Source organism: Giraffa tippelskirchi, chromosome 2, assembly GCF_054371585.1.
Source record: "Giraffa tippelskirchi isolate mGirTip1 chromosome 2, T2T-mGirTip1v1.2.pri, whole genome shotgun sequence".
Taxonomy (NCBI): domain Eukaryota; kingdom Metazoa; phylum Chordata; class Mammalia; order Artiodactyla; family Giraffidae; genus Giraffa; species Giraffa tippelskirchi.
This window is the reverse complement of record NC_137276.1, coordinates 87543419-87566210: the sequence shown is the minus strand read 5'-3', so window position 1 is coordinate 87566210 and position 22792 is coordinate 87543419. Positions and strand designations below refer to the sequence as shown.

General features: G+C 38.5%; 1 protein-coding gene and 1 long non-coding RNA gene across 5 annotated transcripts in view; one reads left to right on the top strand and one right to left on the bottom strand.

The window, feature by feature from the left end:
* The window catches only part of LOC145539804 (phospholipid scramblase 2-like), a 63301-nt gene extending 55324 nt beyond the window's left edge, over positions 1 to 7977 (bottom strand). For 2 of the 4 annotated variants that reach the window (XR_014077967.1, XM_081573963.1), the window contains exons 1-3: positions 7774 to 7977; positions 4167 to 4192; positions 162 to 466 (exon numbers count right to left, since the gene is read on the bottom strand). Coding sequence is in view for 3 of the 4 variants with exons in the window: in XM_081573963.1 (XP_081430089.1) it covers positions 162 to 466; positions 4167 to 4179 (318 nt within the window). In the remaining variant the exon portion in view is untranslated. Of the gene's footprint in view, positions 1 to 161; positions 467 to 4166; positions 4193 to 5298; positions 5383 to 7773 lie in introns of all 4 variants that reach the window. The other 2 variants (XM_081573964.1, XM_081573965.1) reach the window with 2 other exon arrangements.
* Positions 7978 to 8063: 86 nt separating this feature from the next.
* LOC145539815 (uncharacterized) lies at positions 8064 to 21948 on the top strand. The gene is made up of 2 exons (XR_014077973.1): positions 8064 to 8155; positions 17764 to 21948. It is a non-coding gene; the product is annotated as an uncharacterized LOC145539815 (long non-coding RNA).
* The last annotated feature ends 844 nt before the right edge of the window (positions 21949 to 22792 follow it).

Here is a 22792-nt window from a genome sequence, read left to right as displayed (position 1 = left end):
GTATTTTGCTTTATTAGTAAACGTTGCTTAGAAGAATTAGTTTGTTAGCAAGAAATGTTTTACCATTTCAGACTTTTGTGAATTAGTTATTTGCTAATGTCATTAAGTAAACTGGAAGCACAATTTTACTTGTTAAGAGTCTTTTATGTATTTGAAATTACCTGATTTAAATATTCTAACCCTGGTGGATAGTCTGATGAAGGTATTAGTTCTGTAATCCATAGTAGCTTTGCAGGTATATTTGGCTGAAGAGACACTTGCTGGTATTGGACCGGAATGTTAACTAGGCCAGATCCTGTTTCTCTAGCTTGGACGACTAGATAGTTAATCTGTGTTTCCGAGTATGCAGGCTGGGGACTGGGATATTCAGCTTGGGTTTCAGGATTGCTATCCTGGACATGATTTTCAGCCTGGGTTTCACTGTTGCCAGCCTGCACGGTAGGACAGCCAGAGTGTTCTGGAGATGCTAAAATATGAACAAGTGTAATTATTTGTAACTGCACAGAAAAGTTAAGATGTCAGTTTGTTTAGTTATCTACAAACTAAAAATTTGTACTCAGAAATCCTGTTTCTATGAAGCTTACGGTTTGTGTTTTTATAGTTCAACAATTTTTCAGTAAAGTATCTGCTGTTTCATATCCATTTCTATTTGTGGATTTTGGCCTGTATATAGAGTTGTTCCACATCCTTACACTTACTCTTCAAAATTCATATGGAAATATGGTTGAAACTTAAGGAAGTGAAAAAAGATCAACAATGTCACATATTCTGGAATGCCTTCGTGGAAATGAGATGTGGCATTGGGTAGAAGCCCCAAAATAGAGGTATTAAGCCAGCATTTCCAGAACCAAATCATCTACAAAAAAATGACAATTCTGGAATTCTGACAAATGGAACTTCTTATATGTACAGAACTGGCAGTGGTTTTGCCCCTTCAAGGAATACTTGTCAAGGTCTAGAGATGTTTTTATTGCTTCAGCTGCAGAAGAGAGTGATCCTGGGATATAGTTGATAGAGGCCAGGAATGCTGTTAAATATCCTAAAGTGGTCAGAACAGCATGCTGAAATAAAGAATTATCCATTCCCAAACATTATAATGTTTTTATTGAGAATCTGGTATACAGGTGAAGGCATGTCATTCCATCTAATACTGTCCAGATACTTCCCTGGGTTAACCATTTGCCTGGGGTTTTAATCCATGGTTTATCTCTTTCCTAAAACCCTTTCATCAAAAAAAAAAAAAAAAGTTGACTCTGATCCTTAAGTTACAAATTAAATTTTTAAATTTCATACCTTAGCTGTCTGGAAAATATGATTTAAGAACAAAAGAAGGTAAAAAGTATCAGAGGCAAAATTATCTTAAGTATTTAATAAGTACAGTATGGGAAGAATTAGTAAGCATATACTCTTATATTCCATGAAAATTTGTAAACAGTGAAACTTTATAAGCTTATATGTACATAGAAAAGCAATTCCATAAAAATGTAATATAATTTGAAAAGACTGTGTCCCAAACTGTTTTAATTGCAAAGGCCACTCAAAACTTAATACTAAGAATAGGCCATTTATAAATATGTTTAAGTGGAACACTGATGACAATACATTATAAAGAGTAAGACTTAAAAGACTTTTTCAGAGGGAGACCAATGGTAGAGTAAAAGGACATGCAGCTCACTTCCCAACACAAACATATCAAAAATACATGGACATGTGGAAGAGTTCTCATGGAGAACTAACTGGAAACTGGCAGAACAACTCCTGCAACCAAGGATGTATCAGAGATACACATGTAAACATGTATAATGTAAAGACCAGTGATTGGGTCAGTACTTGTGCCCCTGGGAGGGGACTCAGAGAAAAAAGGAGATCACATGGATGGATACTTGCCCTGGCAAGTGAGCAGGTTGAACGATAGACTGGATGTCCTAGTCCTGGGGGTCCTGTGCTGGGGAGGCAAGCCTCTTTGGCTGCTTGGAGAAATGCTTTCTATCTAAAAAGGGTAGAGAATCTTAGACTCCATCCATGAGGGGTGTTGGCTCACCCCCAGGAAGGGTGAAGAGGGGTTTGCCCTAGTGACTGCCACCTCACCACACTCTCCAAGCAAGAGAATACCAACCACAGCCCTACTCACACAACACTGTACCACACCACAGCTTTGTTTTAGCTCTAGGGTGGCCAAGACCAGGCTAAATACTTGACCTAGGGACAGAGACTGCCTGGGTGCCCAGCTCAGGTGGGATGTTGGTGGCCATTGTGGGTGCTTACTCAAGGGGTGCCCCAGAAGCATCCCAGACTTCTGAAGGCAGCTGTAATTCCCATGACCTTTATGTTGTGTGTCTCAGCCTCAGCTGAGGAAACAGTGCAATCCAGCCTACTCCATGCAACAGTACAGCTCTAGATCTGAGTGGGGGAAGGGCACAACCAGGGGAAAACCCACTACTGGCCATATCTGAGCAGAGCCACAGGTGTCTAAACAAGCAGAGCATTGGACCTCTGTAAGCACTGAGTTCCACTTGCTTCACCCATCCCCACCTTTGGGGCAAAGAGCCTGGTGTGAGGAAAAGGAAAAACACACACTTAAGGAAAACAGAGCCAGCTGGAGCTTGACCTTCAGGACTTTTGCTAAACAATCCAGTATATGAAATAAAAAAAAAAAAAGCACCCTAGATTGAATGAGTAGCAGACTAAATGAAACAGAAGAATGCATACATGATCTGGAAGACAGAAAAATGGAATGTATATATGATCTGGAAGACATCATAGCAGACAGAAAGACAAAAAAAAAAAAGAAATGAAAGCAACATACAAGATGTCTGGGGTAACATTAAATGTGCCAACATTTGGATTATAGGGGTTGCAGAAGGAGAAGAGAGAAAGAACTGTAAAAAATGTATTTGAAGAAATTATAGCTGAAACTCCCCAAACCTAAAGAGGGAAACAGATATCCAGGTATAGGAAGCAAAGAGGGTCCCTAACAAGATGACCTACACAAAAACATATCAAATTAAAATGTCAAAAATTAAATATAAAAAAGGAATTCTAAAGACAGCAAGAGAAAAACTAAGAGTTATATACAAGGAAATCCCCATTATATTAGAGACACTATAAAAAAAAGAAAATTACAGGTAGATAAATTTGGAATACAAAGGCAAAATCCTCAACAAAATATTAGCAAACCACAATATATGAATAGGATCATGCCCCGTGATCAGTCAGTCAGTCAGTTCAGTCACTCAGTCGTATCTGACTCTTTGCGACCCCATGGACTGCAGCATGCCACGCCAGACTTCCCTGTCCGTCACCAACTCCTGGAGCTTGCTCAAACTTATGTCCATCAAATTGGTTATGTCATCCAACCATCTCACCCTTTATTGTCCCCTTCTCCTTCTGCCTTCAATCTTTCTCAGCATCAGGGTCTTTTCAAATGCATCAGTTCTTTGCATCAGGTGGCCAAAGTATCGGAGTTGCAGCTTCAACATCAGTCCTTCCAATGAATATTCAGGACTGATTTCCTTTAGGATTGACTGATTGGACCTCCTTGCAGTCCAAGGGACTCTCAAGAGTCTTCTCTAATACTACAGTTCAAAAGCATGAATTCCTCGGTGCTCAGCTTTCTTTATAGTCCAACTCTCTCATTCATACACAACTACCGGAAAAACCATAGCTATGACCTTATGGACCTTTGTTGGCAAAGTGATGTCTCTGTTTTTTAATACACTGTCTTTGTTTGTCATAACTTTCCTCCCAAGGAGTAAGTGACTCCTGGCTGTAGTCACCATCACAGTGATTTTGGAGCCCAAGAAAATAAAATCTGTCACTGCTTCATTTTTTCCCCTTCTATTTGCCATGAAGTGATGGGAGTGGGTGCCATGATCTTAATTTTTTTTGAATGTTGAGTTTTAAGCCAGCTTTTTTCACTCTTCTCTCCTCCCCTAGTATTTCTTAAGTTTCTGTAAAATATCTTTTTATTTTTTGAAGGGAAAACAGGTGGTATTCGATATTTGTCTACATCTTCTCTATAGTACAGATACTAAACTACACACTGAATTCTGAAAGATAAACAACACAAAGCAAATCCCAGAACTTAATAAAACATTATGACAGATAACCTCTTAACAACAGGATTAACATTATAGGGTGGGATGTAAACAAAGCAAGTGACTTACTTTGGTTGTCCATGATCTAAAGAGATCTGAAAAAGAAGACCTTGTATTAATACATTGTCTACAAATTTGAAAGTCAAATGTGAATGTTGAAACAAAACACTCTGTACCTATATAGTCATACACATGGAATTTTCCCCTTTATTCATCTAATCTAGCCATATCTGGCCATTTAAACCCTTTGGACTTGATCCCTTCCTCACTGCTGTGGTTTGGGTAGAACTTTAGAAGTGGTTGGTCAGCCCAGGATGGTGGACAATTTCTAAAATCCTGAGTGTCCAATCAGGCAGAAAGCTAGGAAGTAAAGCTATGAGCCTAAGAGCCCTCATGATAACAGAGTTAAAAATCAGAGCCTTCACAATGTACACAGCCTGAGGGGAGCACGTGATCCAGCATCCAGCCTCAGGGCTCAGCTCCAGGAATGAGAAGAAGAAAAGTTAGCTATCAGGTCACACAACTGCAAATACCTCTGGAAATTCCAGGTCCTGAAGACCTGTTCTGCCCAGCTTGAACAGCAAATTTGAGAAGACTTTGACCCCATGTTATATATTAATACATACTTTTCCAAAAATATATGTCCAGGGTTTATATAAGCTGTAATACTGTGATAATCCAATTGAAACTTGGAAACAAACAACAAACTTTTTTTCTAGTGCCTTGATCACATTCTAGTTTTTCTTTTTTTTCGGTACAATCCAGTCACTATTTCTGCTATCTCTCCACTTTAAATCCCAACTCCTATATGCCTATATGTTAATTGTAAATTACATGAACTGTAAATTACAAAAACTCTGTTATCTGACTGGTTTATTTTGAACTAGCCTGAATATGATTCAGTCCTTCCCCTTCCCAAACCTTCTCCAGTCTTTCCTGCCCTTTACTAAAGCTTCCTACTGTATCATTGTGAGTGTTAAATAAAAAACAAATAATTTCTCCAATAAGTGTCTGATATCCAAATTATATACAGAAATCATGTAACCCAATATTAAAGAAAAACAATCTGATAAAATAATGAGCAGAGGACCTGGAAAATATTTCTCCAAAGAAGACATGCAAATGGCCAATGACACATGAAAAGGTGCTCCATATCATTAAACATCAAGGAAATGCAAATCAAACCCACAAAATATCTCACCTTTTTAGAGTGGCTATTATCAATCAACAAGACAAGAGATGACAAGTGATAGTGAGGATGTGAAGAAAAGGGAATCTTCATACACTGTTGGTGGAAATATAAATTAGTGTAGTCACTGTTGAAAACAGTATGGAGGTTACTCAAAAAAAAAAAAAAAATAGAACTACCGTAGGATCTGGCGATTCCAGTTCAGGATACTTACTTAAAATTAACAAAAACACGAATTCGTAAAGATATATGCACTACTAGATTCACCACAGCATTATTTACAATAACCAAGATATGGAAGCAACCTAAATGTTCATCAATAGATGAAGATGTATATATAGACCCTACCACCATCATCATCTAAAATGGTGCCTCAATCTCTTTCTTATAGAACCATCATTTTTAAGTAGAGCACTTAGAGTAATTATAATATAGTACTTAATTTTGTAATACACACACACATATACACACACACAAGGAGTATTACTTTGTCATAAAAGTGAAATCTTGCCATTTGTGACAAAACAACATGGATGCACCTAAAGTTTTTTATGCTAAATAAAATAAGTCAGAGAAAGACAAATACCCTGTGATCTAACTTATATGTTTATATTTTGGATCTTTAAAAAAAAAGTAAATGAACAAATAAAAATTGAAAAAGACTTTTAGATAAAGGGAACAAGCTGCTGGTTGCCAGAGGGTAAGGAGCATGAGGCTGGCGAAACGGATGAAGGGAATTGAGAAGTATAAACTTCCAGGTATAAAATAAAGAAGAAGATGAGGTATACAGCATAAAGAATATAGCCAATAATACAGTAATAATTTTGTATAGTTATATTGGTTACTAGACTTCTTATAGTGACCATTTTGTAATGTATTTGACTGTCAACTTCACTATGCTGTACACTAGAAACTAACATAATATTATTTGTCAAGTATATTTCAATTAAAAGGCAGTCAATGAATCCCTAATATCCTTAACTAAAATCTGGTGTTCCCAAGATGATCCTCCTCTTCATTTAAAAATCATAAGCATGCAATGCTCCATACCAAGCAGTAGAGCAAAAATGGAGAAATGGACAATTAAACAAAATTAAGTACCATATTATAATTACTCTAAGTGCTCTAATTAAAAATGATGGTTCTATAAGAAAGAGAGATTGAGGCACCATTTTAGATGATAATGGTGGTAGGGTTTTCAAGAAAGTCTGATCTGAAAGCCGAAGGAAGTCTAAATTCAACCAAGCCAAGGAGGTATTGGCAGGGGGCGGGGGTGGGGGATGGTATGAGATGAGGTGAGGCATTAGAAGCAGTGGGAACCGTATAGGTGGCCGTCCTGAGGCCGGAGAGAGGGAGCTTGGCTCATTCAAGGGAATGAAGATATGTGGGTCACAGAGCAAAGAAGAGATCACTAGACAAGAGGATGGAGAAATGGACAGGGAAGTTCTTATAGGTTTCCTGCCTCTAAGTTCTCCAAGAACAAGACACTTAATTGGTGCCTGTTGAGTCAACAGTGTATACAGTATTATTTCACTCTTTCAGAAAGAAGAGCTTCTTTGCCAATGTGAAGGCTGCTAATCTGTGACTCAGCTGTTTTATGTGCCACTTCTATCCAGTTGGAGAAGTCCACTCATTTCCTATTTATTTTTCATTTCTTTGTGTTTGTTCAGTAGTCAAAGCCCTATAATTGTCATGCTTTCCAGGATGGTAAGCTGGATATTTGGATGGAATAGCTGACAGATGGAATAGCTGTCTAAGTAAACAAGATGGGAACCAGACAGTGAGCCTGGAGAAGCAGGGACTTCGTCAGATATTAAAAGTTACAAATCTAACTTTTATTGAACCCATTCTGCAGTGCCAGACCCTAACAAAGTTACACTAAAACACATCGTACTCTAACTCTTGTAACTTGACCATTATCCAATTTCAGAGATGCTAGAGGAAGGGATGTATAGAGAGGAACTGCCTGGGAGTCCACAGATACTAAGCAGTAGAGGCAGGTTCAAGTCAGGCAGGTTGGACGCCTGAGCTACTGGTTTTAGCTTCTATGTGATAAATCACTTATCTTTGCAATTTTCTGGTGTTCCATAGTGCCTAGCATAGTTTTGGCTGTAGCCACAGCTCTCCTTCATACTTACTGTTCAACAACAGCTAGTGGGCTCTATTAACCATCCCTTCTAATATGCCCAAATGCTGGCAGATACCCCTGAGCTGAGGTTCTGGCCATGATCCAGTGCTCCTCTGCGCTATAAACAGATGGATTAGGCGAAATTCAGCCTAAAACTTGGTTTCAGGCAGGAGACCATTTGGCACAGAAAGGTCTAAGAATAGGACTAGGTCAGCTAGGCAGCTCGCCAAGTCCCCCACTCTGCTTCTGGGTTGTTTCCCAAGGCCACTGGGACCCCGGACCCCCACCCTGTGAGACCAAGCTCCGCCTCTTGCCTTCTCCGATCCCCACCAGCCACAGCACTCCTGCGCTTGCCCCACCTTGCCTCTGCAGCGGTCCTGGGCAGTACGGATACAGTGAGCTGAGTGAGGTATGGGTCCTGGGCACTTGAGGTGGTTCTCCTGCCCTGCAGCCCCACGTTGATGCTGGACGGCATGAGACTTGGAGATGAGACCGCTGCCCTAGTGAAACTCAAGGAGCAAAGAGGTGAGAGCCTCTGGAGAGGCTCCAAAAACGTTGGTTCTGAGGTTCAGGTTCACGAGGAACTAAGACGTGGCCACGAGCTGGAACTTGGAAGTCGTTAACAGGGGAGTAACCTGCCCAAGAAAACGCCCTTGGCTCTGGCCTTGACCTCCATCTCTTAGGTTCCTGTTGCCTTTAAGCCAGGATCCTGGCTGCAGTAAAGAGCATAAACGAGGATGGGTTAGTCTCATTTTCTTCAGGGTCTCTTTTCTCTATAGCGCATGCTCTTTGCCTCTTTCTCTACCAAATGATGTTTTAAAATAGTTGAAGAGTCACAGCGACTAGGTGTGTGGACTGTTGGATTTTCTGGCACACAAACCATACATAAATACATACCGGTTAAATTGAACTGCAATGTGTTCACTGATTTTTTTTTTTTCTTTAACAATTTTTATGTACAAAAGTAACACGATCTTCCAAGCAATAGGCTGAATATGGAGAAAAAAGTGAAATTTTATCTTCTCCACTTTCTGTTTTTCTTCTTATTCCACTGTTAACTGTAGTTAACAGACATTTGAAGATTTAATTAAGAGAGGCAGGTGGGAAGAGAGAAGGATATTGGAGGGAAGGGGCATAGAGAGAGAAACTGAGAAAATAAGATGGAAAAAGAAGGGAGGAAATCAAGGCGCTTTGGTTTGAACCCCTTCTTATTCACTTACTGTCTCTGTGACATTGTGAAAGTTACCTGATCATCTCTGTGTCTAATTTTTAATGTGTAAAATGAAGGTAGTAATGGTATACATAGGATTTTTATGAAGATTAAGAAAGATAAATACGTAAAGGGTTTAGAATGGTGCCTGCCATAGAGTAAGCACTCGGTAAATGCAATACATGCAAATATATGTATACATATGTATACACATCTACATGGTGTTTTGATTATTTTTTTAAATAAACAGAATTATTTTTATACAGACTGTTGCCTGATGATGCATCTTGGAAATCTCCAGGCCTTTAATACAGAGCTGAATCATTGATCCAATAATCTGCTGCTGCTGCTAAGTCGCTTCAGTCGTGTCCGACTCTGTGCGACCCCATAGACGGCAGCCTACCAGGCTCCATCGTCCCTGGGATTCTCCAGGCAAGAACACTGGAGTGGGTTGCCATTTCCTTCTCCAATGCATGAAAGTGAAAAGTGAAAGTGAAAATTGAAAGTGAAAAGTGAAAGTGAAGTTGCTCAGTCGTGTCCGACTCCAAGCGACCCCGCGGACTGCAGCCTACCAGGCTCCTCCATCCATGGGATTTTCCTGGCAAGAGTACTGGGACCCAATAATCTAGGCGTCCTTTATTTTCAGTTTTTCACAATTATAGATATTGTTGTTATCATCTTTGTACATATCTTTCTATACAAGTTACAGAAAAACATCCTGTTCTTCTACCAGTCAAGTATGAGAATGCTTGTTTATTTACATTACTCCAGTTCTGTAATTTCAATTGTTTGCTTCTCTGATGGGCAGTTTTTAATCTTTTTCTTGTTTTTTTTTTTTTTGTAATTGTTAATAGAGCTGAGTAATTTTTAACATGATTACTGGTCATAGACCATTTTATTATGTGATTTAGCTGACATTAATACCTGTTTTTTGGGGGTGTTAGTATTTTTTCCTTGCTGATTTATTGGTGTTCTTTTTTAATATTGTAAAGTTGAATCCCTCACCTATTAAATAAGATACAGTTCTTTTGCCCAGTAGGTCTCTGGTTTATAACTTATTTAAACTTGCTTTCATGTTTTGTAAGTTTTTGTTTCTAATAATTTTAATTTTTTTTTTTGACTTCTGAGTTCCGTGCCTTGATTTTTTTTTTCTTTTTTTTTTTTATTAAATAAATGTATTTATTTTAGTTGGGGACTAATTACTTTACAATACTGTAGTGGTTTTTGCCATACATTGACATGAATCAGCCATGGGTTTACATGTGTTCCCCTTCCTGGACCCCCCTCCCACCTCCCTCCCCATCCCATCCCTCTGGGTCATCCCATTGCCCCAGCCCTGAGCATTTGTCTCATGCATCGAACATGGAATGGTGTTCTGTTTCACATATGATAATATACATGTTTCAATGCTATTCTCCCAGAACGTCCCACCCTCACCTTCTCCCTCAGAGTCCATAAGACTGTTCTATGCATCTGTGTCTCTTATTCTGTCTCGCATATAGGGTTATCATTGCCATTTTTCAAATTCCATATATATATGCATTAGTATACTGTATTGGTGTTTTTATTTCTGGCTTACTTCACTGTGTATAATGGGCTCCAGTTTCATCCATCTCAATAGAACTGATTCAAATGTATTTTTTTTTAATGGCTGAGTAATATTCCATTGTGTATATGTACTACAGCTTCCTTATCCATTCGTCTGCTGATGGACATCTAGGTTGCTTCCATGTCCTGGCTATTGTAAACAGTGCTGCGATGAACATTAGGGTACACGCGTCTCTTTCAATTCTGGTTTCCTCGGTGTGTATGCCCAGCAGTGAGATTGCTGGGTCATATGGCAGTTCTATTCCCAGTTTCTGTGCCTTGATTTTAAAAAACTGATTGTGCCCCAGGATATTTATTATGGCTTCCTCCTTGACACCTATTTATTTCCTAATTTTCAAGGGGTGGGAATTCTAGTTTTAGTTTATTATTATTATTTGTTATTGTAATATAAGAACATACTAGGAATAGTTTCAATTTTTTGAAATGTTTTGAGACTTGTATTTTAGCCCTTTGGTATACACCCAACTTTTGTACTTATTTTATAATTATTTGAAAAATAGTGTTGGTCTTCAATTGTGGGTATACAGTGTTCTGTTTTATAATTGACTTAATTTGTTAATTGTATGGTCAGTTTATTTTGTTCTGTCATTAGTTCAGAGGGATTTTAAAATCTCAACTATAATTATGAATTTGTTTCTTATCGCTTTGATTTTTTTTTTCCATTCATTCTGAGGTTATGTAATTAGGAAAAACCTGAATGTTGTATGTTCCTGATGAATTGAGCATTCATCATTATGAAGTATTTCTTTTTCCTTTTAGTATTCTTTTCCTTCGTATCTAGTTTGTGTGAAATTAATGTTTAATTCATAAATATATTCATATATATGTACATATATATACTCACCCATAGATAAATATAGATATATTCTCTTATCTGGAAACATGTCAGGAGGGTCAAGTTTCCTCTGTGCTCTTCCCTTCTTCATGCTTGGAGCTTCATGCTTCATGCTCTTAGATTTTACAAGGTGATAACATTTTGTGAACACATTTTAGTGAGGGTCTTCTCTTAGCTTTTTCTTCTTGATGGGTTCTGAAATTTATCTTTGATCTTAACATCAGTTTTATTCAGCTTGTCTGCTGTAAGAGAATTCCATAGACTGGGTGGCTTTAACAACAGATATTGTTTTTTTTTCCTACAGTTCTAGAAACTGGGAAGTCCATGATCAGAGTGTCAGCAGATTTGGTTCCTGGTAAGGGACCTCTTCCTGCTTGCAGACAGCAGCCTTCTCACCATTTCCTCACAGGACAGAGAGAACTAGCTCTTGTCTCTCTTCCTTTTATAAGTTTTCTAAGCCCATCATGGGCCGCCATCGTCATGACCTCACCTAAACCTAGGTATCTCCCAAAGGCCCCATCTTCAAATACTATTGCATTGGTGGGGGGACCTCAACATATGAAATTTGGGGTCATGAACACTCAGTTCACAGCATTTTTATGCAGTAGTCAAGGTTGATGTCAAGGTCTCCAGTGTGTTCAGAAGTTTCTTCTGGGATTTAGCTTCCTGACTGCTGACCTTCTGCTGCAGATGGGGTAGGAAAACTGTAGAGATCCAGTAGTTTCCAATTTAATTTAACCTCTCCTTCCCCAATGAATCCCAAGACTTCTTTGTTTAGTTTTAGACAGAATAAATCTTCCATCTCTTGTTTAGTATAACAAACCATTGCCACATTTTCTCCATAAAGGCAGTGAATGAGGGTGGATGAACAGGCTTCCAAATGTAAACTCTTGTGCATTCTTCATTTTCATTTCTAATTTTCAGCTTTATCCTTCTCTTTATTTGGCATCACTGAGTCAAATACTCATCGTGAGTTTCCTTGGGGTTCTATGGAATTAAAATGGATATCTTCATTCTTATATCCTTCTTTATTTACTTAAGCTGTGGTTTCCTCTGTTTTCCAACGTGATTTACCACATATGTTTCTACTTTCCATTTTCTCCCTATTGTATATTCTCATGTTTTTATTGTCCTTGGAGTTATTGTAGCTTTTGAGTTTTTTGTCTGTTTAACTATTTTATTGTGGTCTCTGAAGAAAAGTACCATCTTTAATTCAAAAACATCTCGGTATGGTATAATCTGTTGTTGCCTACCCAAAACTCAGTGTAACCATACTGAGGCCTGGTTCCAGAATCCTCCAGGATACCATAATCCATTGATGCTCAAGTACCTTATATAAAGTTGTGTGGTGTTTGCATATAATCTACACATATCCCATTTATACTTTAAATACTCTCTAGATTATAATATTATAGGGCTTCCCTGGTGGCTCAACTGGTAAAGAATCCGCCTGCAGTGCGGGAGACCTGGGTTCAATCCCTGGGTTGGAAGATCCCCTGGAGAAGGGAAAGGCTACCCATGCCAGTATTCTGGCCTGGAGAACTCTTATACTTTAAATAATCTCTAGATCATAATAGTATGCCTAGTACAATATAAGGGCTATGTAAAACTGTTGTAAATATAATGCAAATGCTATGTAAGTAGTTGTTGTTCCACAGCAAATTCTAATTTACTTTCAGAAACTTTCTGGAAATTTTTTTAGAGTATATTTGATCAGAGGTTTGTAGAATCTATGGCGGCTAGAGGACCATCTATATCTACAGAACTATCTAGTCTACTTTCAATATATACTAACATTAAAAGGAAAATGAAATAGAAACAACAGAGGATAGCAATAGTACATATATCACCAAATTGAATTTTCTGACATCCAGACTTAAACAGTGCTGGGAAGTATCCTTGTGACAGTAGTCTGGAATTCCAATTGGGAAAAGGTCCCAGGCAGTGCATCCACAGTGTGGGTGAGACTTTGGACTGCTGTGTCCGGCCCTCTTTGTTTATAATCCCCAGGTCACAAACAGGTATCATTATTAGTCTGGGAGCAAAACTACAGCTCTGGTATTATGTTAATTTTTTACAATGGTGTTTGCTTTGTTCTGCAAATCTTGGAAAGTTGCTAAATCCAGGGATTGTTTGGCCAGACCTGCTCCAGGGACTTAACAAATTCCAAAATCCCCTCCCTATCTATCTATCTATCCTGTTTCTCTTCTCCAAACTTACAGCAGATGTGGCTGACACCCACTGCAGTAGTCAGGACAGCCCAGGAAGGTCAGAAGCAAGGTCAGAGGCCTTCTGTGCTCTTTTGCTTCTAAAGCCTGAACAAGACTACTTCTATTTTATTTTCCTAACACTTCTGTTAGGGGAAGCACACTGACTGAAACTGCCCACCCTGGCCAGGCACCATAGTAACCATTTGCATCAGTTGTTTTATGATAGGAGGTCCTGATAAGGACTACAGAGCTAATAAGCCACCCCCAACTGGGAGAGTTCAGGAAAGGTCAAAAAGTGACACCACATGCCCAACCACTTCCCAGAATCCCCGCTGGCATCCATCTTGACAAGGCTGTACCACCAGGAAGGACTCTGAGTCAGAATGATTGGCTAAAGACAACCCAGAAACTAATCCCATCACCATAAAACCCAAGACTGGCAGAGCAGTTCTCCTGGGTTCCCTTACTCTACTGCTCTCCGCCCAGGTGCCCTTTCCCAATAAAATCTCTTGCTTTGTCAGCACTTGTGTCTCCTCGGACAATCAATTTCTGAGTGTTAGACAAGAGCCCACTTTCGGGCCCTAGAAGGGTTCTCCCTTCCTGCGATAACTCCACTTCCCCAGTTCCAGAAGAGAAGGGAGATCACCAATCAGAAGACATACTTTACAATCTTATCCAAAATCTGAATTTTGGTAGATAGATGTTACCAATGTGAAGAAAGTAGATCTCACTCTTGAGACTTCTAACTACCCCAACATTTATTCTGATCACTCTGGGCCCATGACATACCAGTTATGCTTTTGATTGTCATTCCTGAATATAATCTGATGCTGATAGTAGTGAATTGTGTCAGATCCTTGGTTCTCAGCCCTATTACTCTATTCACTACTCCTGATGGCGGTAGCACCAGTTATTCCCCTGGCATGACTGGTGTGGTGTATCCTTTCATTTATACTGGTTTTATCATGTGGACCAGTCCTAATTTCCCTATCAATCCTGTACTGGAAGTTTTGCAAGGCTGACTCTTACTTTGGGATATCAGGCTCTCAAGGTCATTCAAGTTAAACTTTACTGTCTACTGTGCCTATCAAAAATCTTTAGTTTAAGCTTTGAGATTTAGAAACATGCCGCTGCTTTTTTTCAGGGCTTAACTTTGGCATCATAGATAATAAATGGATACAAACCTTCTGTAACTCCAAATGACACCAAAAGCAGTCAGTGTAGTGCGTTATGGACAGTACTGTTTTGAATTAGAATTTGTGAAAACTTAGAATCCACTCTTTAGAGAAGAATTGAGGTTTAGGATAACCATAAAATTTGGCTCAGTGAATTGAAATATGGAATGATCTCTCAAAATAGAAGCATTGTCTCCTAATATAATAAATTGACCCATTCTTTGCAAAATAATATTTTGAGTGCTCTCTCACAAGTTGTCTACAAGTCTTCATAGAAGTGATGGACAATTTTATTTTTTAAAAAGTTTTCCCATCAACTGTAACAGAGAACACATAAATTTAGGAGACATGCTTCAGTTATCCCATCTCATCCACTTTAAAAGGCTTATCTCAAACTCCAGTGTTTGATACCACTAAGTGGAATGTAAGAGATGATCACATTTATAGATTTGGAAATGGCAATCAATTACTTTTTCTGTTATGGCTACAGTTACCATGACTACTATTATTGTTATCATTATTTCCCCTACTAACTTGGTTTGATAAGAATTCAGAGGACCTAGCTTAACTAAATACAATGAAATTAGAAATGTCATCATTTGTCTCACACTATTGGAACAAAAATTTGTTGGATTCTTAATCTAGAGAAGAATCTAATGCAATTAAAATGAACCTTTTTGAAAAATTAGAAACTGAAAAATAGATAATTTGTGAGGTGCTTTGGTTTGCATATTAGAAAGATCAGACTTATAAGTAAGAGCGAAACCTCTTCAACTGGTCTCCAGCATATAAAAAGCTTTTTTGAGACTGGAAAATTAATGCTTGGCTGCTTGAATAATTATTTGAGGATTATTTAATTAAAATATAGAATACAAAATAATAAAATGTTTTAATAAAATTCAATAATTTAAAAAATCCCCAAACAACTATTCTGAGAGTTTGGCTGATAGTTTTTGTTTTTTTTTTTAATAATTCTGCAAGATCAAAGGTACTAATATATATCTGTGAGTCCCTAATAAGTCTGGGATGAAAAAATATAAGTAGCCATTCTGTAATTTAGTGTCTCACTTTGCCATTTTGGCCCTCAAGAAAAAAATCTGACATGGTCAAATGTTCATGTAAATATTCTAATGACAGATCACCTGGCTAAGGAACTAATGGTGATGGAGCTGGCTTGTCTAGGATTTATACTGTGAGCTGGCTTGTCTAGGATGTATACTGTGAGCACATCTAGAATCTGTGGATTGAGGGAACACTTACCCTGGAAAATATCAAATGAGCTGTGTAACTATCTGGGTATAAAATGGAGATGTTTCATACCAAAATAAATCCCTTCTGTTAAGTAATGTAGGTGCATAAATTATTTAGCAATCAGTTACATTAATTTTGGCTATATGTCCTGAAATGGCAAGATAGGACTCAAGGAGTTCTGTCAGTGTTCCTGGGCCTCTTCCTGCTGCTTTACCTCTGTGTGGCAACTGGACTATTTATATCTTGAAAAATTCTACTAAAGCTTGATACCGGATAAGATTCCTTATTTGCGTGATTCCTCATGTTATCTTACTTATCATAGTTAATAGCTATATATTTATAGTTTAAATGAACATAATTTGTCATCTAACTACTCATATCCCAACTTTTACCAATTGTATATTATGAATATCAACCCTTTCAGGTTCACAGCTTACACATATATTTTCCCATTCTGTAGGTTTTTCATTTTGTTTCCTTTGCTGTGCAGGGGCTTTCCTGGTAGCTCAGCTGGTAAAGAATGGGCCTGCAATGCAGGAGACCCTGGTTTGATTCCTGGGTTGGGAAGATCCACTGGAGAAGGGATAGGGTACCCATTCCAGTAGCTGCAAGGAGATCCAACAAGTCAATCCTAAAAGAAATCAGTCCAGAATATTCATTGGAAGGACTGATGCTGAAGCTGAAACTCCAGTACTTTGGCCACCTGATGTGAAGAACTGACTCATTGGAAAAGACTCTGATGCTGGGAAAGATTGAAGGCTGGAGGAGAAGGGGACGACAGAGGATGAGATGGTTGCATGGCATCACCAACTCTATGGACATAAGTTTGAGTAAGCTCCAGGAGTTGGTGATGGATGGGGAAGCCTGACATACTGCAGTCCATGGGGTCGCAAAGAGTCGAACATGACTGAGCGACTGAACTGAACTGACCCATTCCAGTATTCTTGAGCTTCCCTGGTGGCTCAGCAGGTAAATAACCCACCTGCAATGTGGGAGACCTGCTTTTATCCCTGGGTTGGAAAGAGCCCCTGAAGAAGGGAAAGGCTACCCAGTCCAATATTCTGGCCTGGAGAATTTCATGGACTGTATATATAGTCCATGGGGTCACAAAGAGTCAGACACAACTGAGTGACTTTCATTGTACAGAGTCTTTTTAGCTTGACATAGTCTCATTTGTGTATTTTTGCTTTCATTGCCTTTTCTTTTGGTGTCATAATGGCCGTGAAATCTTTGCCAGGACCATCCTCAAGAGGCTTTTCCCTATACTTTCTTTGGGAGTTTTATGGATTCAAATTTTGAGTTGAATTTTGTGTATGATATAATATGAGAGTCCAGTTTCACCCTTGTGCATATGGAGATCCAGTTTTCCTAACATGATTTATTGGGGAGACTATCCTTTCTCCTGGCTCAGTTGGTAAAGAACCCACCTACCAATGCAGGAGATGCGGATTCCATCTCTGGGCTGGGCAGGTCCCCTGGAGTAGGAAATGGCAAACCACTCCAGTAGTCTTACCTTGAAAATTCCATGGACAGAGGAGTCTGGTGGGTTACAGCCCATGGGGTTGAAAAAAGACTCAGACACAACTGAGTGACGGAGCACACACATCCTTTCCCCAGGTTCAGATTTCATGGCCAGACCTAAACTATCATATTTTAAAGTTACAAATTAACATCGTATTTTAATATGGCTGAAAGCCATTCCATGTTCCACCATATGTGATATCCTTGTTTATATGTTCTAAAACTAAAGTTCATATATTTTCTTTTGAACTAAAAATGTATTAAAAAAATCTAGCATGTCATTTGAGTATTGAAAATTCCTTGCCCCTCACGTGTTTTAAGCCAGATAAGGAAATTATTTTTGCTGAAAAGTATTTTAAACTTATAGAAATTAATACTACCTTATAAAATCAAAGGTACTGTACAGAATTTTTTCTCACAGGTTTCAAAAATATTACTCTAGATGGACCATCATAAGTCACTCATTTTTAATAGGTGTAATATCTGATAACTTCTCATGGATGTACTTTTGTAAGTGTTGAACCATCTATCTTTTTCAGGGTCTTCCTTGGATAGCAGTAAATTGAACAAAGAGGTTTGCATTCTGGAATGCTGAAGAATTGAGACTGTTCAAGGGCATTTGAATCCTCATACTGGCACCTTCATTACCCAAGATATGGTAAGTGTTGAATTTGTTCATAACTTGGGTAAGCTTGATGTAAAGAGTTTTTTAAATATAATTACCAAAGTTTTAATAGTGAGGTCTTCCTCAGTAGCAATATAAGCACATGTGTAAAAAGGCATCAACAGAGCATGAATCTGGGGGCCTTTTTAACCCTATACGAATGGAGAGTTTTAAGAAAGTAAAGTGCTAGGAACCAAGGCAGAAGAAAACACAAAATAGCAATGTCTTTATTTCTTAAGAATATATTTTATTTTCTGAACATTTTTATAGCTTTTTGTTAGTGTACTCTGTTGTGTGTTCTTGGTTTTGTTCTTTTTCATTATTTTTTTTATGAAATTAGTTTTAAAATTACTTGTTAAAAGATCTTTTGTTGTAGATTTTTGTGAATGTTTCATGTGTGCTTCAAAGCAATATTTATTCTTCATTGATTGCACATAGGGCAGGAGTTCTCAAAGTATGGTCAAAGCTATTCACTAGCAGAGAACAAGATAGAAGAGGAGTAGGTGGATGTGGAGTACATCTCTCTCCACGGATGCATCAGGAATACACCTTCAGACACAGAAGTACATGCAGAACACCATCTGAGAGTGGACAGGAATACCTGACCAGTGGAAAAGAATATATAGACTCACGCAAAACTCGGTAGGATGAAGGAACTAGGGGGAAAACAGGAGTGTTAGTAGAACTGGACTTGCCCTCGGCTGGTGGGGGAACTGAAGCAGGGGTCCAATCCCCACATCAGGGCAATTGTCAGAGTCAGAGGAGAAACATTTAAGGCTGAGAGTGAAACAGCTGATCTGTGCCAGCCTAAATGGAATGAGAGTCAGTCCTTGCTGCAGCCATACATATCCCTAACAGGGACGCAGGTGCCCTAGAAGACACAGTGGCTTTAAGCTGGAATTTAGGAATTGTGGAGCAATCCCAGGGCAAGGGCTGCTGTTGACTGTGGAAAGACTGATCAAGGGGATGTGAGGGAGGAGATTGTGGTGGGAAATGCCTGTAGAAGAAAGCCAGGTGGCCATGGAAGCAAGGCAATACTGCTGAGTCACACATAGGGAGTGGAGCTGTCACCATAGCCTCTCTCTTCCCACAAGCCAGCATCTGGCAGTTGAACAATAGAGAGGCTAGCCCATCAAACACCTGAAGGCACTGAACTACAGAGTAGGACCCCAGCCAGGGGAGCCCCCTGTATGTGCCTGACAGATCGAAAAACAGAGAAGGACCCCAGGCAAAGGAGCCCTCTAAATGCCTGAATGGGCGGAGCTATGGAGAAAGACTGGCCAAAGAGGCCTTCTGATCACCAGCTACAAGAGGCTCAAAAAAAGACTCTGAGAGGGCCATAACTGCTGCGGTGGAGGCAGTCCATGTCCCTGCACACTTGGCGCCGCCAGGGTCCCTGCAAGCCAAGCAGCTGCACCATCTTCATGCTCAACTCTCACTGGAGCAGAGCTGCCACAGGCAAAAAAATGTCTTGTATCTATGCACACAGGGTCGCTTTGGTAGTGTCCATCTCTTTGCGACCCTGTAGACTGTGGCCTGTCAGGCTTCTCTGTCAGGGAGGGGACTTCTCCAGGCAAGAATACTGGAGTGTATTGGCCAATACTGGTTGTCATGCCCTTCTAGAGCACTATATTTACTGCTGCCCTAGCCGCCAACTCTCCTAAGTACCTGGTGCTGCAAGAACCCCTGCAACCCAAGCAGCGCACCACCTCCACACCTGGCCCTCACAGGGGCAAACCCACATCCTCCAGGGCAGCCTCAGGAGCAAACCCCAGTGGAAGACCCACATGCAGAGGTGGATATAAAACTACAATTGAAACTCAGGGGCAGTGTGGCTAAGGAAGAAGACCCAAAACCTTCCCGCCAGCTGTACAAGCTTCAGATTAAATCCCCATGATCACCTAGGCAGACTCTGTCTATGGAATATATAAAAGGTCATTGAGAGCTCCTACAAAAGTAAATGCACTAGTTCTGATAGCTGTGGACATTGGAGGCAAGAACACACAGGAGGAGTAGGACAAGATTAGAATCTGAGCTGCCTCCACAGCAGGTCCAGAGATCAGCACAATGTTGGAGGGCATCCTAGGGAAGTGAGGTGTATTGTGACTCCCAGCCAGGGAAAGGACTCTGACAGCAGTGACTCAGGAAAAATATTTATTATTCTTACGTTTTGACTTGTACTATAGATTCTTTAGGATTTTTTTTTCTTTTTATTTTCCTTTTTTTCCCCCTCTGTTGCAGTTGTTGATTTTATTGGCACTATGAAATCTAATTAAGCTTTTGAGCTTTTTTTCCCCAGTCACATTTTTTATTGTTTTTATAAACTCTGTCTTTACATTGGACTTTTGCAGTTCTTTGGAGTTATCCTTTTTCTTCCCCCTTTTTCTTTCTTCCGTTTTTTTTTTCTTTTCTCTTTTTTATAGCTTTAATTTTTAATTTTTTTAAACCTATTATATTTTTTATACATTTATTCCTTTGTTTGCCTTTCCTACTGTTCTTTTTCCCTTGCAGTTAATCTTTAATGTATATAAATCTTCTTGATCTACCTCTATTTAAACTTGCATATCTATTCTTTCTTTATTTTCTTTCTTTCCTTTCCTCTAAACATATTTGTTAGTTTTATTTTCACTGCTTTATTCCTCAGCTGACACCTTGATTTAGTTTTGTTTTCTAGCTTGTGCTTTAGTTAGTTTTGTTCTGGTAGATATAATTTTTGGTTTCCTTTGTTTGCCAGGTCAATCTATTGTACTTTATTTTTGTTGAACTGTTTTGATTTTGCTTATGGGTGTATATGTATATGTGGATAGTCAGTCACACTTTTTATTGTTGTTATAAACCTCTGCCTCCACGTTGGGCTTTTGCAGTTCTGTGGAGTGTTCCTTTATTTTTTTTCCTCTTTTTCTTCTTCTTCCATTTTTTTTCTTCTTTTCTCCTTTTTGTAATTTTAATTTTTAATTTTTTTTAAACCTATTATATTTTTTCTACGTGTATTCCTTTGTTTGCATTTCTACTGTTCTTTACCCCTTGCAGTTAATCTTTATAAATCTTCTTTATCTACCTCTATTTAACTTTGCATATCTATTCTTTCTTACTTTTTGCTCTTTCCTTTCCTTTTAACATATTGGTTAGTTTTGTTTTCATTGCTTTATTGCCACTTGCCACCTTGCTTTAGTTTTGTTTTCCAATTTGTGCTTTAGGTTAATTTTGTTCTTAACTGGTAAATATAATTTTTGATTTCCTTTGTTCACTGGGTCAATCTACTGTACTTTCTTTTTGTTGGACTGTTTTGGCTTTGTTCATGGGTGTATGTGTATATGTGTATATTCCATTATTTCAATTATTATTTGCTTGATTTTGTTACTGCCATTTGTCTGGGGTTCATCTTTGGTTTCTTGTTTTTGCATATTTGTTTTAATCTCACTTAATGCCATAACAAACTACTTGTAGAATCTTCATTCCTGACTAGAGATCAAACCCTGAGCCTTTGCAGTGGGACCACTAACTCCAAGACCCTAGACCACCAGAGAACTAACCCTAGAGAGTGTCAAATAGTGAGAACTCACACAAAGGAAGCCACTAGAATACAAGACCCAACATCACCCAACTACAAGTAGCTCCCTGTGCAGGATGCCTCATCTAAACCACAAACAAAACAAAAAACACAAACACAATCATCAGCAGACAGGATTACCACCTAATTTAGCCTTGTCTACCAGAGGAAAAACAAAAAAACAAACAAACAAAAACTCAGCATTAATCTCACCCTATAGGAAGATTACACAAACCACTGGACCAATCTTGGAGGGCAGAAACCAAAAGGAAGAAAGAATTCATCCTTGAAGCCTGGGAAAAGGAGACCTCAAACACAATAAGTTAAAAAAAAAATAATGAAAAGGCAGAGAAATACTATACAAATGAAGGAACAAATTAGAAACACAGAAATCCAAACAGATGAAGAGGAAATAACAAAGTACCTGAAAAAGAATTCAGAATAATGATAGTAAAGACGATCAAAAAACCTTAAAAACAAAATGGAGAAAATGAAGACTCAATTAACAAAGACCAAGAAAAATTAAAGAATAAACATACAGAGACAAACTATATAATTACTGAAATTAAAAATACTCTAGAAGGAATCAATAGCAGAATATCTGAAGCAGAAGAATGAATCAGTGAGCTGGAAGATAAAATGGTGGAAATAACTTCTAAAGAACAGAATAAAGTAAAAATAATGAAAAGAACTGAAGATAGTCCCAGAGACCTCTGGGGCAATATCAAACCCACCAACATTGGAATTATAGGGGTCCCAGAAGAAGAAGAGAAAAAGAAACAGTATGAGAAAATTTTTGAAGAGATTATAGTTGAAAATTTCTCCAACATGGAAAAGGAAATAGTCAATCAAATACAAGAGGCACAAAGAGTCCCACACAGGATAAACCCAAGGAGAAACATGCCAAGACATATACTAATCAGACTAACAAAGACTAAACACAAAGAAAGGATATTAAAAGCAGCAAGGGAGAAGCAACAAGTAACATACAAAGGAAACCCCATATGCTTAACAGCTGATCTCTCAGCAGAAACTCTGCAGGCCAGAAGGGAATGGCAGGATATATTTAAAGTAATAAAAGGGAAAAATCTACAACCAAGATTACTGTACCTGGCAAGGATCTCATTCAAATTTGATGGAGAAATAAAAAGCTTTTCAGACAAGAAAAAGTTAAGATAATTCAGTATCACCAAACCAGCTTTACAACAAATGTTAAAGGGACTTATATAGTCAAGAAATACAAGAGAAGAAAAAAGATCTACAAAATCAACCCCAAACAATTAAGAAAATGGAACATATATATCAATAATTACTTTAAATGTAAATGGATTAAATGCTCCAACTAAAAGTCACA